Raw genomic sequence first — 15,840 nt, 5'->3', positions numbered from 1 at the left:
GTCTGGGCTGGCATTTTCATCTCTATATGTTGGGAGATGAAAAACTAGCAACACTGAGAGGCTGAGTACCTTACAGAATTACAATTTCCTGTGTGTAGGACCAAAGTTTATGAGGAAGATGGTATCACCTGATAACATCTGTGAACCACAAGTTATATGCTAAGATTTACTCAAGGCCATTCAGTCCACCAGGACAACAGAGGGCACCGAGAAGATTTTTTGGGATTTTCAAGATCAAACTGCATTGTTTTGAGTGAAGGTAGAATAAGTTATAGTCACAAGATTGCAGATTCAGCACACAGAATGTGCTCATAAAGAATGTATCATAGGATTGAGTGAACACAGGAAAGGCTAGTAAAATTAATAGCTAAGACCAAAGTCAGACTTCATTAATTAATGAAGTACTAGACAACTACTTTCCAGTATCCAGTAGTAAACACTTATTGACGCTACTAGGAACCAGCCACTATTCTAAATGCTTTTTTTTCTCCTTTAGTCTCCATAATATAACCATAATTTTCTCATATAGTCTCCATAACTCCCTTTGAGTTAGGTGGCAACTAATAGCCACATTTTTCAAGTGAGGAAACTGAGACACAGAGAGGTTAAGAAACTAGCTCAGGACCACAGAAACTAGTAAATGGTGGAACTGGAATTGAAACCCAGGCAGTCTGACTCCAGAGCTGACACAATCCTTCAATGCCTATACCACATGGTCTTCCTGTCATAGTTACAGAGACTGTGGCAGTAATGGCGGCAGTGGTAGTAATACCACCACAGTAACAGCAAGAGCTAATGGGTAACATTACGTTATGGGCACTCAGAGCTTTACATATGTGAACTCATGCATCATCACAACCCCTCACGTAAATACCACTGTAATCCTCAATGTTCAGAAGCAGCAGCTGAGGCACAGAAAGGTTAAATTTGTCCAAAGTTAGACAATAACACAGTGCTATTATCTGAGCCTAGGTCTGACTGGCCCTGGGGGTCTCTACCTTAACCACGATACTCTGCTTGCCACCCACTCTGATCCTCCTATCTCCAGAGCCTGTCATGGGCTACATGCTGAAAACGCAATGGTGCAAAAGCTGCGTGCTTACTGCCTACTGGAGCTGTGAGTCTGGTAAGAGGGCAACTGCAAAAGAATGTAATCATCACTGCTGATATGGGAAGTACAGGGTGCCATGGGAAGAGCACTCAGAATGGGCCATAAACCCAGCCGGGGATGGGGAGTTGGGGAGATTGGAATGCTTTTGAGAAGGAAATGATACCAATGTAGTCTGAAGGATGACACCAAGTCAGCCTGAGCAAGATGGGCAGGCACTTCTTGAAAAGGACCAGAAGCACGTATTATTACCTCATAGAAAACACATTTGGTTACCACGCTGATTTTTTTTCTCTTGATATGAATATTCTCCAAGACAAGTGTCAGTTGCTTTAATATGATGAGTTCCTGAGACTGCGTTATAGCAGGGGTCTACAAACTAACTCATAAGCCAAATGTGGCCCAATGACCATCTATGCTTAGCCCTCAAATAAAGGATTATTTTTGTATTTTTAAAGGCTGGGGGCATGGGGGCGTGCAGAGAATATGTGACAGAGATAGCATGTGGCCAGCAAAGCCTAAAGTATTTGCTATTAGCCCTGTTTAGAAAAAGTCTGGTGATCCCTGCCTGAGTGAATGAATGTCTGTGAATGTGTGTACATGTTCAAGAAAAGCAAAAGAGAGAGGAAGGAGAAAGCCCAGGAGAGCAGAACAAGGCAGAACACCAGTACAGACACTGGCAACAACAGATTCTGTGGACCCTCTGGATGAGACGCAGCTACTCCTCAATTTACTCATCTCGACCTTCTCAATAGTATGCTGAGGGCTCCATCCCTCCAGTTTCCACCTGTCTCTACATCAGATATAAGTTTCTAGTGTGTTTTGGGCATGTGCATCAAGAATACTTCAGGCAAACTCAATGGGTCAAACCCTGATGCCGGGCTTTCTTTCCTAAATCTGTTCCTCTTCCCTGCCTGTCCATATCTAATGACCTCTTCTCCCACCACTTAGTACCTACAACTATCAAGGTATTTATTCCAGAAATAGCCTCCCAACTAGCTGCCCTGTGAGGCCATTCAATCTACCTTTGGAACTGTCACCTGAATCATTTTCTAAAATACAAATCATCATGCACTAGCTTGAATCCACCAATGGCTTCCCATTTTCTAATAAAGTACAAATTCCTTGTCTTAAAAACCCTTGTCTTCAGCCATCTTTATAAGCCCTCTCCTATCCTCCAGTCTAAGCTCTCAGCCTCAGCCAAAGCCACACTGTAGCCAGCATGCTCTCCCCACCCCCACTTTCCTCATGCCTTTGCACGCTCTATTTGCTCTGAGTAGATGTCTTTTCCAGCTCTTCTCTCCTTGGTAAACAGACTTCAGGATCCAGATCAGGTGACACTCCTTGAAGAACCCACAGACTCCCCAGGTCAGGATGATTTGCCCCTTCTCCGTGGTGACTACACTTACCAACTGCATGAAAGCAGTGTGTTCACTAATTATCTCCTTCTAAACTACAACCTGTTCCTAGAATAAGTACTGGCACATAACTGCTCTGCTAAATGGATTTAATTTTTTTAAAGAGGAAAGCATCTCTGACCATGATTTCTATCACTATAGGTAAGATTATAACCACGTGACCCCTGACCCTCTTCCCCATCTCTTTTGCTATACTGTGAGCACTTATGGACTCCTAGTCATTGTACCTTAACTTCTACCCTCCAGTACTAGGAGGATGGCAGAGCTTCTTACAACAGAATGTTTACCCCAGAAAATGTTGGGGTTATCAGTTTAATGGAAGCAACATGTTCACAGGATGTGCAGAAGCCAGAAAGCTTAGACTGTTTCATGATACAGTCTAAGTTTAATTCCAGGTAAAATCCTATTTAATCAGGAAAACAAAACATCTATTATGTGGAGCTTGGCTCAATTAGCATAAGTCTAGTTACTGGAATGAATAAATAGGCCCAGTATTCAGATTTTTCTACCACTCAGAACTTTCCTAAATGAGTCTAATCTAGTGAGCTTTTAATAAGGTCTCTAAATGTGAATGGCCTCATGGACTAAAGAGGACATTTCTTAGTTATTTAATTTGAATTCAGATTGGGTGTAGTTCAGTTTCTGAGAATTACATTTAACGGAGCTCCAGAAATTCACAGATAGTATTTACAATGGAGATAGTTTTCACATTAATGAAATCTGGTCAGAAACTGTTATGAAATTCTTGTTGGAGAAAAAAAAATGGTGAGGTAGCTTTGTAAAATATCACAATAACATGTGAGTTAGAACTTCAACTCCTAAAGATGGTGTGAAGCTAATCAGTATTGTTGAAACTCTAGGCAGAGAGCTTATAAACATTTAACTGAGATTTTCACTACTCTACCACCCCTTACCCAGTTTTTTTTTTAGCTCATATCTAGAAACAGAGCTGGAAATAAGCCCAAAGCACAGTTTCACAGAGCTGAGATATCACATTTAATTCCTCACAAACATGAGGAGAGAGATCATGAGGCTAAATTGCAAAACCACAACTCTAAGAAAAACAAAATACCACCAATAAAAACGCTTCTAAAAGAAATGTTCTAATTTTATATATAGACAGGTTTGCTAGATTTGGCTATCAATCTAGGTCAAAGTTCACCCCTGGATTTTGCTGTTTTCATAATGTTTTCAGTACATGGTATAAGTGAAAAAGGTCTATAAAAAATTGAAACCACACTTGATTAGAGTCAAGGTGTAAAAAAAATAAATTACAGTCAACTTGGTGATGACCCAAGTTCGAGCTGCATTAACAGCCATGAGCTCTTTGAATTGTGACTCAATAGTTTAGACATGAAAACTATTACAATTCCATCTCTACCTGTACTTTTACCTTATAGGCGAGTGAAATGAACGTTAACCCGTCAACATTAATGAAAGTCTCCAAGAAAGATGAAGTTGGGAATGAATTTAAGGCTACTTTCATAACTTCTGAAGTGGGTCTTTATCCTATCTCAAATAGATAACATCTCACACATATTTTAAACTCTACCCTTTGAAGCAAAAACATTAAACTGAGTTCATGTGATTTAGGAAAAAAAGAAGGTGGGGGAAGACATTGCCTTTGGACAGGTTCAGAGTCCAAAGGAAAGGGAAGAGTTGACGAGTATATGGTCTGTTGTAAGAACCATCAATTCAGCGGACAAAGTAGATTTCTCTTTATGCTGAATTTATCTGGTTTAGATGTTAGCAATATTAACTGGACAAAGACCATTTTCTAAATTTCTTTTGAGGCTGCAAGGAACCCACTTACATCCCCAAGGAAGCAAATAAAGGTGTTTTTGTTTCCGTTTGAGTGGTTTCATATTCTTAAATGACTTAATTATAAAAATAATAGCTTCTTATGAAAATGAAGATAGTTACAATGCTTAGCAGTTTGGCACCCGTTCCAATCTTTTAATCCCTGCATAATTTTCCATGTAGCTGATGCCACTCTATATATGCAGTGTAGCATCTGGCTCGTTAAGCTACAATGTGATCATGTTCTAAGTGTTATTAAAGACTTCATAAATTAAACTATAAAGGTTACCTAATGATTCACTGCAGGAGTATACCATAACTTAATAAACCAAATTTTTTTGACATTTAGAATGCTTCTAGGCTTCATTTATAAATAATACTTTTATAAACATTATTGGCCACTAAGCTTTTTCTGAAGTTGGCTATCCAGATTAGCTAGATGTAGTGGTGCATGCCTGTGATCACAGCTACTCAGGAGGCTGAGGTGGGAAAATTGCTTGGGCCTAGGAGGTTAAGGCTGCAGTGAACTGTGATCATGCCACTCTGGTCTAGGCAACAGAGTGAGATCCTGTCTCAAAAAAAAATAATAATAATAATAAATGATATAAAGGGTATGCTTGGAAGAATTCCAGGACAAAGTATATAGAAATTTCTAAGGTCTTAACATATATTGCTTCAATCCCTATTTCTAATTATTAGTGCTATCAGCAGTATATCAAAGTTTCTCCCTTATAACACCTTTATAATTAATGTTTATTTTCTAATCTCAATTATATTGATAAGAAAATGACATCTCAAATATTTACTTTTTATTACTTGTGAGATTGGAAAGCCTTTATACACTGTTTACTACCATTTGCATTTCCTTTTATTATGAAATGTCTACTTTCCCTTGCCCATTTCTCTTCAGGAACCTATTATTTTCTAAATGGATTATAGATACCCTATATATTAAGTATATGAACACATTGCCATATTTATTGCAAGTATTTTTCAAGTTATCTTCTCTTAACTTTGAAGTAACTAAATTTATAGCTTTTTTCCTTGTTTCACTTGTTGCTTCTAAATTTAGTCTCATCAAGACATTTGATACATATATATTTCCCTGTAAAACTTTTAAAAAATTATGCTTTAATTCGTAAGAACTGCTCCCTCCATTAATCAATTTTCCCAGCACTGTATGTGGAAAAGTTATTTCTTTTCCCACTGATAGTTTTTTTTTTTTTTTTTTGACAACTTTACACAGTCATACTTCTAGGTTAAGATAATGGCCTCTTAAAAATACCTGATTGTCCACACTGTATCCAAACTCTTGCTGTATAATCTTGCAGTTACTTCCACCAAAGATGGGTGGACTATATTTCCCCATCCCAGCTTTGGGCTCAACCATGTGATTTGCTTTGATCAATGGCACCATGAACAGAAGTGATGTTGTACTGGTCCTTAGCTAGGCCTTAGAGATATTGTGTTTCCACTTGCCCACTTGAGCCTCTGTGGTCATGAGACAGCTGCTTTCTCCTTCAGCCCAGACCCCAAAAGAAACACACATGGAACGGGGTTGCCCCGGCTACCCTGCAGATGTATGGTTCAATGGAAGCTGCCAACCCAGCTACTGTAGTGCAAACCAGAGCTGCCCAGCTGTGGTCACCTAGGTCATCTGACCTCCCAAACAACTTACAGACATGTAAGAAATAAATTCTTATTGTTGACTGCTGTTGAGACTCTGGAGTTATATGTTACACTGCAATAGCTGATTTTTTTTACATCTATCTCTACATTAAAATCTTCATGGTTTTGGTTGGTACCAATCCTGCCTTTTGGAGAAAAGGACAAACGGTAGTTTATTCTGGCTTCATTCCCATCTGTCGATTACTATTTTGATCCAAAGGGCAAAAATGACTAGATCCTTTTTTTTTTCAAGTTTAACTTCATCAGGTACTCTTAGAGGCCCTGTCAAATCACTAAGTGCTTCTCTTAGATTCTAGTATTTTCTATGCTTTTTTGTATATTTTACAAAAGACTGGGGCTATATAACAATGTTTAATATCCTGATGCCATTTTAACCCAAAGACTCACTCCCAACACCTCCAACTTAAAGCAAAGGCTTTTAGAGAGTGAGACTTAGAGATAAAAGCTCATTAGAATAAACTGAGTCAGGAAAATTGACCATTACTACTTGACTCCTAATCTCACAAAACTTAGTCATCTCTTCAATGGGCTAGGATTACAAATGCTACATATACTTTGCTTAAGATGTATTTAAAGTTTGTTAAGAGGTCAGGCCTAAGTTGCTAGTTCACAACTATATAGTCACATGTTCAATCCTCTTCTTTGTAAAATGTTTTCTTTACTAAGATTTTCTTTCTTTTTTTTTTAAACACAGGGTCTTGCTCTGTCATCCAACTGGTGGGCACGGCTTAACCTCCTGGGCTCAGGTGATCCTCCTGCCTCAGTCTCTTAAGTAGCTGGGACTGCAGGCACACACCACCACATGTGGCTAATTTTTAAAAAGTTATTTGTAAAGACAAGGTCTCCCTGTGTTGGCCAGGCTGGGATCAAACTCCTAGACTCAAGCGATCCTCCTGCCTCAGCCTTCCACAGTGCTGGGATTACAGGCATGAGCCACTGCACATGGCCAATGAAGACATTTTAATATGCACACCTTTGGGTGCCAAGGATGTGGGGATGGATTTAAAAAAACAAAAACACACACACAAAAATACCTATTCTCAGAGTTGTTTAGTTTTTCCCCACCTAAAGATGTTATAGACCATTAGCTGTCTTTATTTAGCTCACCAAGACTCTCACGTAACTGAAGAACAATTTCAAGGTCACCCAGTTTAGTATATTAAGTGCCTATTTATCTGCTTAGCTCTTGCATTCAGGAGCTTAGAGTCTACTTACCAAAGCAACTCAAGTAACAACTTCCCTTCAAAATCTACAGGCCCACTCAGGACACTAAATCTTCTGGCAAACTGAAGAACAGGGCTTAGCAGGCTGGAAAGTGAAGGATTCCTAACAGAAGATTTAAGCTGGTCTTAAAGGACAGGTAGGACTTGGCAGGAAGAGAGGAGAGGATATTCCAAACAAAAGAAGAAACATAGAGAAAGAAAGGGATAGGCATTATGGAAATCCATATGGAGAGGTAGAGATCGATAGATATGCAACAGTTACTTGGGATCAAAAAAGAAATAAGGTTCTAGTGGATGAAAAGGAGTAAGATTCCAGTGGATGAAAAAACTCAAACATATACTTGCACTGATACATACTTGTGTTCACAAGCTCTCAGGGCAGAACTTCATGTGTGTGTGTTTTCACCCAGACTTCAAGCCAGATTCAAATGCAGGCTGCTCCCATCCAAGAAGTCAAAACAAAATTTAAAAAAAATCTACCTATTCTTCCCCCTACAACATCTTTACTGCAAAATCTATTATCAAGTTTGAGTTTTTCAGAAGATATCTTTAAAGATTTTCTTTTACTTAACTACATATATGCATTTTAAAAAGATTTGTATTCAAAGATTTTGCACAAAGCGGAACACTCAGGTATCATTTTAATCTCTCACCTTCTGTTGAAATCAACCTGGATGGAATGATCTATTACGAGATCAACAGGACAGACAGGGTTTATTTTCTCTGGATCTCCTCCTAACTTTTTCACAGCATCACGCATTGCAGCGAAGTCAACCACAGCGGGCACACCCCTAAGAGAAGAAAGAGAATAATGCAGAAAATAAGCCGTAAATGTGTGTTAACTGGATTTTTCAGCTTTTGCCTCCATTGATAATACTGACAAGGCCCTACTCGTCAGAGGACCTAACAGTGGGTGAGATGTAGAAAAGTGAAAGATTCTAAGTATAATTCTTCGGGCAGAAATCACATAGGTAGTAAGTACCATGACTGGGTGGTATCTCTATGTACAATGTTATCACTGTATTAAATTTAATAATAGCTACGGTTTAAATAGAGCAACGATGGGAACCGTGGCACTTAACAACTCTGGAACTCTAACTGCTGTGAGTGCTTCCCATTTACATGGTGGCTTGACAGAGACCTGGAGAAGACATTCAGATCATACCTTCAACTTTGACCAGATGTAAAGGAATGGATATAATTCAGAAAAGGTGGCTGTGAATCAAATTCCTGTTAAATGAATCTTTCCCTCTTTTTAGCTTAAAAGTATAACATTTTGGTGACTTCCTCTAGAAAAATGAAACTGGGTCTCTAGAAGGAATAAAATAACATCACTTAAAAATGGAAATATAGTATCTCAACAAAGATGCTGCAATGGGGAGCAAGGATTTCTAAAAATAGCAGGATGAGAACTGAGGCTTAACAGTAATGGTTAAGACTTGGGATGTGAGCTACAACATCTCCCCTTGGCAGACAGCATATCAGTGTTTCACGTGTAAGTGTTTGATACCTAGTCTTCTGGGCAATAAAATGTGGGAGAGAAAAGATACCAAGATCGCTCTATACCACACTATTTCTTTGACCTTTCCTAGTAAACTCACGATTAGGATCTTTAGGAGTAAGGATAATGACCCTTCCCACTAGAAAAGGTGGGTGCCTCAGTTTGCCTGAGACAATCCTGGTTTCCTCTTGCTGCTGGGGGCAATAGCCCCCTTAGCTTTCAAAAGTGTCTGGATAGCTTTCAAAAGTGTTGGGATATTGGGTATATGGATAACAAATTATATAGTCATTATAGGATGTTTTAGTTTGTTTGTTTAAAAGAAAACTCTCTTGAAAGGCTAACAAGGGAGGCAGAGAAGAGTGAAGTGACATTAGGCTCACGTAAAGTCCTGCAGGATGACACGAGCAGGCTTAAATGGCACTTCTATGTTCTTATGCTGCATGACATTCCAATGAAGAATATTTTCAATATCATGTTTCTTCACCAAAAACTCATCACAATTCCGAATGGCTGCTTCCAAAAGAACTCTGATGGAAAATGGTAAGCGCCCTAGGAGTTAAGGAGAAAGCATGACAAAATAAACAAAACCCATGAGACATCTTAAGTACACTCTTTAAGGACAATCTCTATAAAAGGTGATAGCAGGCATCAGACTATTCTGCCACAGGAAAGAGGGTATAGTGACCAACAGTTTAAAATGCATGGATATTTAATTGGTTTAAGAGATATTCAGGGTTGGGTGCTGTGGCTCAGGCCTGTAATCCCAACACTTTGGGAGGCTGAGGTGGGCAGACCATGAGGTCAAGAGATCGATTGAGACCATCCTGGCTCAAGTGATCCTCCCACCTCAGCCTCCTAAGTATCTGCGACTATAGGTGAGCACCACCAAGCCCAGCTATTTTTTGTATTTCTTGTAGAGACAGGGTTTTGCTATGTTGCCCAGGCTAGTCTTGAACTCCTGGACTCAAGGGATCACCTGCTTTGGACTCCTAGAGTTCAGGGATTACAGGCATGAGCCACCATACCCAGCCTATGTTAAGTGTTAATAACATATATTTATACATGTATATACAAACACATGGAGTAATAGTTCTTATGAAAACCAATGCTCAAGAAATGAGAAAATAACTCCTTTACAATTATTGTAATTAAGACCAAAGTATATGTACATACATCTTTCAAAGGAAACAAAACCCTAAACACCATGCAGCATGGCCAGTGGTAACTTGAGGTCCTAAAATAAAACAATATTAATTCATAAGAAAATTTATTTTATTTATAAAATTTTCATTTTGATATATAAAAATTACTAAGCAATACTATCTGGAGATGTTATCTGGAAAAGACAGTGCAAAGGTAGAAAAAGGATGGAATTCGGAATAAAAAAGACTTGTGTTCTTGTCCCTCTTGTCTACCACCCACATACTTGCTATCTGAGCATGTGTCATTGACTCTTGGGCCTTAGCTTCTTCAGGACCTCTTATACTTTATAAACATGACCCCATAGGGTTGTTATTCAGATTAAATATGACATAAATGTACACTCTATAAAGTGTACATTATAAATATAAATATATTTAACATTTATATAACATACTATAAATACTACATCTTATAAATACTACTGTAGGAAAGGCATGTGTGTGCTGTGCACTTAACCCAAGAACATTCACCTATTCTCTGCTACCCCTCTTCAAACTCTCCTAAAGGATAATTAATTACATAGCTTAACCACTGGGCAAATGAGATTCCAACTGCTATCAGAGCCATGTACCTACCATATTTTGAATCCTCCAATTTATTCAAATTGAAGAATTTCTTTCCTGGTTGTACAGGATCCAATGGCTCAGCAAGGTGTGCAAATGGGTTGCTCATGATTACTGATGGCCACGTGTCCCTGAAAAGAGAACATTTAAATTCTTCTTATGAAGCTGGACCTCATTTATTCTAACAAGCATTTACCCTTTTCAACAATTTCAGTACACATTCACTTAAAGAAATCACTTACCCTTTTGAAGTAGGAGGATGGTGGGGAGGTAAATGAATACAAGGATGATGTTCTTAGCAAGTAAATGGGCTTGTGTAAAGTTGCTGTGAAAGCCAGGCTTCACCTCTAGAGAGCATAAAACCCCAAACTTCTTTTGTCTTATTTCTACAACTTTCCTACATTCTTTCACTGACAGGAAAAAGTAAAATGAAGGATACATCTCATGGTCAACCTTGAATATATGAACAGACCTCTAAGTTTGTCTCGTGTCCTGCTGGGCAAGAGGTCCCATAGCAGGTGACATTATACAATTGTATAAAACTTGAACTTTGGAAGTGGGGAGTTAAGAGCAGTTGTTTTCTGGTACTGTCCTATGAATTTCCTGTTGTAACAATCTCTGCAGCATTTTGAATATACTTGAATGCCATAGTAAGAAGTCTTCCCGATTCATTTTTACAGATGGTGGCAACAGTGTATTGACATCAGGGAATGTTTAAAGCAGGGGTGCCCAAGACCCAGGCCTGTAGCCTGTTAAGAGCCAGGCCATATAGCAGGAGGTGAGCATGGGTAGATGAGCCAACATTAAGGCCTAAGCTTACCTCCCATCAGATCAGCAGTGGCATTAGATTCTCACAGAAGCACAAACCCAATTGTGAACTGCGCTTGCGTATCTAACTAATGCCCAACAATCTGAGATGAGGTGGAACAGAAGTTTCATCTTGAAACCGTCCCCTATCCCCAATCCATAGAAAAACTGTCTTCTATGAAACTGGCCCCTGTTGCCAAAAAGTTGGGGACTGCTGGTTTAAAGTATACTCTGATGGCATAAAGGCCCTAAATCCCCAGATGTGTTTGGAGGGAGACCCTTTGCCCCAGCTCTGGGCAGAACCTCTTATGTATCTTTTTATAAGCAAGGGAAGATGCCATTCTTTTCACCACATGGAAAAATGGTTATTTCAAACCATTTAACTATACATCTTAGAGCAAAACACACTGGGGAGGGAGTCAGAAGGCTTGCTTCTAGGGCAAAAAATTCCTTTATCAATCAATTCCTTAATATACTTAATTTTAGGATATATTAGAATAGCTAACATTTCTCTGTTTAATCCCAGGGTTTTTATAAGTAAATATTATTTAAATACTCAACATATTTATGAAATGACTGATATAGAATAATATATTACTGTAAAATGAAAAAAAATAAACACCAAGTATAAAGGAAACGACTGTTTGTGGGGATAAAATATTAGAAGTGTGCTTTGTCTCTATAGACCGGCCCCTATCCTCACAGGACACGAAAGGGACTGGACTTTTTTAAGAGACCAGGGACCTAGAAATCAGGACTGAGAGGAAGACTTAGTTTTTACTATATTTCTTTTAGTATTGTTTGCATATTTAACTACGTACACACTTAACTTTAAAAAAATAGTTAAAAATTTAAAAGAAACAGACATTTGTACATCTCCTCTCTCCAAAGTCTGGTAGGTACTAGGTAGTTTGGGGGAGAAGCAGTTGATTGAGAAGCAGCCTGTGTCTTCCTGGACTGCCAGTGCAGGTGACAGGACATGCCACAGGTACTGCTAATGGGCACAAGACACAGAAGAGGAGACAACTGCGTTGTTTGCCCAGCGCCTCTTTCCTGGGAACTGCTTCTCTTGCCTAGTCAGTCTCACATGCTGTATGCAGCAGCTGCCATTTGGTGGGAGAGACAAAAGGTGTCTGACCCAATCTAGCCCAATCGACTTCCTTCTCTGGGAATTCTGGAACTGAAACTAAAGAATGGGCAGCCAAGGCTGCTGGAACATAGCATAACTGTGTTTATAAAAGTATGTAACCCTAGGCCATCTGCATTAAATTATCCAGGAATCTTTCTTGTTAAAAAAATAGATTTCTGAGTATCCCCTTCCCATCCATTGAATTTCTTCAAGCTTCCAAGTGATTCCAATACACATTCAGTTTGAGAATCATTGCTGGGCACTGTGGAGTACCACCAGGTGAGGCATTTAACACGTAATTCAGGAAGCAGAGAGGCAGCACAAAAGATATGGACAAAGGGAGGGCACGTTCTAAAATGGGAGTCACAATCAAAATGCCTCCAGGGCTCAGGAAAAGACCTGTGCTAGTGAAGCAGGCAGCACAGGGACTAAGGGGCCTGGGTGATCTGTGCAGATGCCACCTGGCTCCAGCTGAGAGGGCATGAAGAAATGCTTGCCCAGTGTCGAGAGATCATCTAATTTTCCAAGTGAGACTGGTCATCTAGATTTTTACATAAACTCTTAGTTTGTAAAAGTTGGCAATTAATTTTTTCTAAACTGTGTGGGTCTGTGGCATGATGGCAAAACCAAACACACTTGTAGGTCCTATTCAACCAGAGGCATCAAGTAACCAGGTGGGCAAGTGCATGGCAGAAACTGAAATGGAAAAAGGGGGTGGATGGATTAAAAGCTGAAGAGGCAAAATTTAGAGAAAATGGCTGCTGGGTGGATGGGGGAAAATCTATGGAGAAAAGAAATAAGGCTTAACACTAGGTATGGAGGATTAAAAGTTGTTAGGACTGCTTTGGGAGGGAAGATGGTGGCTTTAGTTTTTGAGGTGAGAGTGCATACAAGGTAAAGTGCCACACAAATGCAAGAGATTTAATTCCCACTCAACAAGCAGCCAATCGGGGGGGGGGGGGGGGGCGAAACCCTATAAATACTGTTTTGTGAGAAACCTGCTAGCTTGTCCACAAAAGTTTCCAAATCTGTGGGCTCAGAAAATGAAACTAATTCCACTGGCTGAAATTCTGAAGATACATATTTAAAAAGGCAACAGTGCTACTCTGCCTTTCATTTGTCACCCATGCTATACTCCCCAGATTTACCTTTTCCACCCCCAAACAGTAGCAACTGCAACAATAAACTGTTTCACCTGCCTGGAAAAACAGAAAAGCATCTCCACAGAGGCTGTGGGATGTCTCAGAGTCACTGCAGGCAGGAAACGTGGTGGGAAATTCTCACGGGACTGAGCAAGATGGGTCATTCACCACTTTAAATAGCTTTAAGTGTCTGAATCATCCCTATCTTGGTGTCAAGTCCTAAAGGACTTGGACAGATGCCCCAAGTCTGCCAAAATTTTTGTATTAAACTAGCTGTTAATTTGTACCCATATCTGCCATTATGCAGTGGGAACCAAATGTGTCAATTTACTTCCCTGTAACTACAAATGTCTGGGGCATAACACAAGAAGCCTCACATGATTCCTCCTACTCCCACCACCATACAAAGTCAGTTGGTATTTTAGGATGGATATAGTGACCAATATGGTGGCTTTTGGAGGAAATGGCTTATTTTAAAGTGCACTACCATTGCCTCCCTTTTTTTCTTGGAAGCTAGAAAACTGTCTAGTTTCACTATATTAAGAAAGCAAATTCTATCTGCAGAAGGGAAGAACCAGTTAGTTATACCAACACATGCCAAGTGCTTTACACCATCTTCTCTAACTGGCAACATCTTCATAAATGAAATCATATAATTATCCTCATTTTACAGATGAGGATACTGCAGCTCAGAAGGATGAAAAACCTTGCCTAATGGCATATATCTAGTAAGAGGCAGAGCTAGATTTCGAACCCTGGCTCTTTCTGCCACCCTACACCACCTCTCTAGGTACAGCCATACCTGCTCTGACGATGCTGCTGTTGGAGGTCACCCACCAGACCCTAAAGCTGGGAGAGTCATGGGAAATCCTCTTACAAGACTCAGCTTTGAATGCTGGGGTTGCCTTTACTTCTTTCCAAGGGGCCCCCAGCAACCAGGTCTGAGTCAGTACTGTCACCTGTCCTCTGCCACTTTGTGCTGAGACATAGGTCAGTAGAAAGTAACAGCAGCTACATTTGGGCAACCAAAGAGTAGTTTTGTCTGGAAAACGGGCCCTCCATACAAGCCCAGAGGACTCTGGAATTTTGATCCATTTCAAGGTTCAAGGATACCCACACTATCACTCTTGTCTCAAATCTCCTGGTTTAGTACCTCCAAGAGAAAGCCAAAAACAACCATGTTTCAAAGAGTGTGAGAAGAAAGATCTTTGGCTAGGTAATGGGTCCAGATCCAGAGAAGAATATAGGCATGATGTCTCCTAAGTCTGTCTTTCCCTAAACAGATACTCAACCCATCCCTAATCCTTATCACTGGTCCTTCAGGCTCCAAAAATACCCCCAAGATCTGGGGTTTCATCTAGAAACCCCACCATTGGTCAAGAAGCCCTCCCCTTATCCCACATCCACATAAAGCACAGGTCCCACGGTTTCAGTTCCTTTATATCCCACCCTCTCCTCCTGCTGCTTTGGTCTTTGTTCTTTTCTGTTTTCTCTGATCTTCATTCAACAATAAAAGATAGGAATGAACAAATGAAGAGAGCGAATGTGGATTTTTTTGGCGGTGGTAGAGTATCTAAATATATATATAGTATTTCTTTCTTGGAAGAGGGAAAAGTTAGCATACATCACACTATTTGGGGTTGCTGCTTTCTTCGTTCTACAGAATGAGATGATAATGCATAGTGGCAAGAAGAAAAAAGAAAAAAGGAAAGGAACGAATGGAAAATGGTATCTTTTAAAGTGCACGGTAGGATCAGTTATTCAGAACTTGTCCCTCCGGGTCGCCTGTCAGAATGCTGAGGAAGGCTGAACACTTGTCCTTGGCCACTGAATCAAGTAAGACAGAGGAACAGTTCTTACACAAAAAGAATAAAAAAAGAGATACTGTATCTGAAATCCTTCGCTACATGTAGTTCACATTCTGAAAGTCAAGATAATTATTTGGTCAAGAAACAGTGTCTTTCAAAGCTAACCCATCCTGAAATACCAGCTGGGTGACTTGTACAGGGTCATGATTAGCACAGGTATATACCCTGTGCATGGAAGAGTGGTGGATTTTTAAAGTAAGTCACTAAAAAATAACAAATATTAGGCAAAGGCAGGCAGAACTAGGGTAAGACATTTAACAAATAAACCATACTCCCAGTAAAAAGGTGGGAGTAGTGCAGAGCTGGGGTTCTTGCCCAACCATAGTCTGGTTACCAACAGACCTTTGGCTCAATTGAGGACACGTGCAGGTGCCTTGGAGTGGCACCTT

At 39.8% G+C, this 15,840-nt stretch overlaps 1 protein-coding gene across 1 annotated transcript in view; it reads right to left on the bottom strand.

Annotated features, from left to right (window-relative positions):
- The window catches only part of ACO1 (aconitase 1), a 65,894-nt gene that overhangs the window by 33,695 nt on the left and 16,359 nt on the right, over window positions 1-15,840 (bottom strand). Inside the window, exons 2-4 of the mRNA XM_035307488.3 lie at window positions 10,518-10,636; window positions 9,120-9,288; window positions 7,892-8,029 (exon numbers count right to left, since the gene is read on the bottom strand). Coding sequence (XP_035163379.1) covers window positions 7,892-8,029; window positions 9,120-9,288; window positions 10,518-10,614 — 404 coding nt within the window. The 5' untranslated portion in view covers window positions 10,615-10,636. The remainder of the gene's footprint in view (window positions 1-7,891; window positions 8,030-9,119; window positions 9,289-10,517; window positions 10,637-15,840) is intronic.

The sequence above is a fragment of the Callithrix jacchus genome, chromosome 1 (assembly GCF_049354715.1).
Source record: "Callithrix jacchus isolate 240 chromosome 1, calJac240_pri, whole genome shotgun sequence".
In the NCBI taxonomy this organism is placed as follows: domain Eukaryota; kingdom Metazoa; phylum Chordata; class Mammalia; order Primates; family Cebidae; genus Callithrix; species Callithrix jacchus.
Note: the sequence above shows the minus strand (reverse complement) of the source record. Positions and strands in the feature narration are given on the sequence as shown.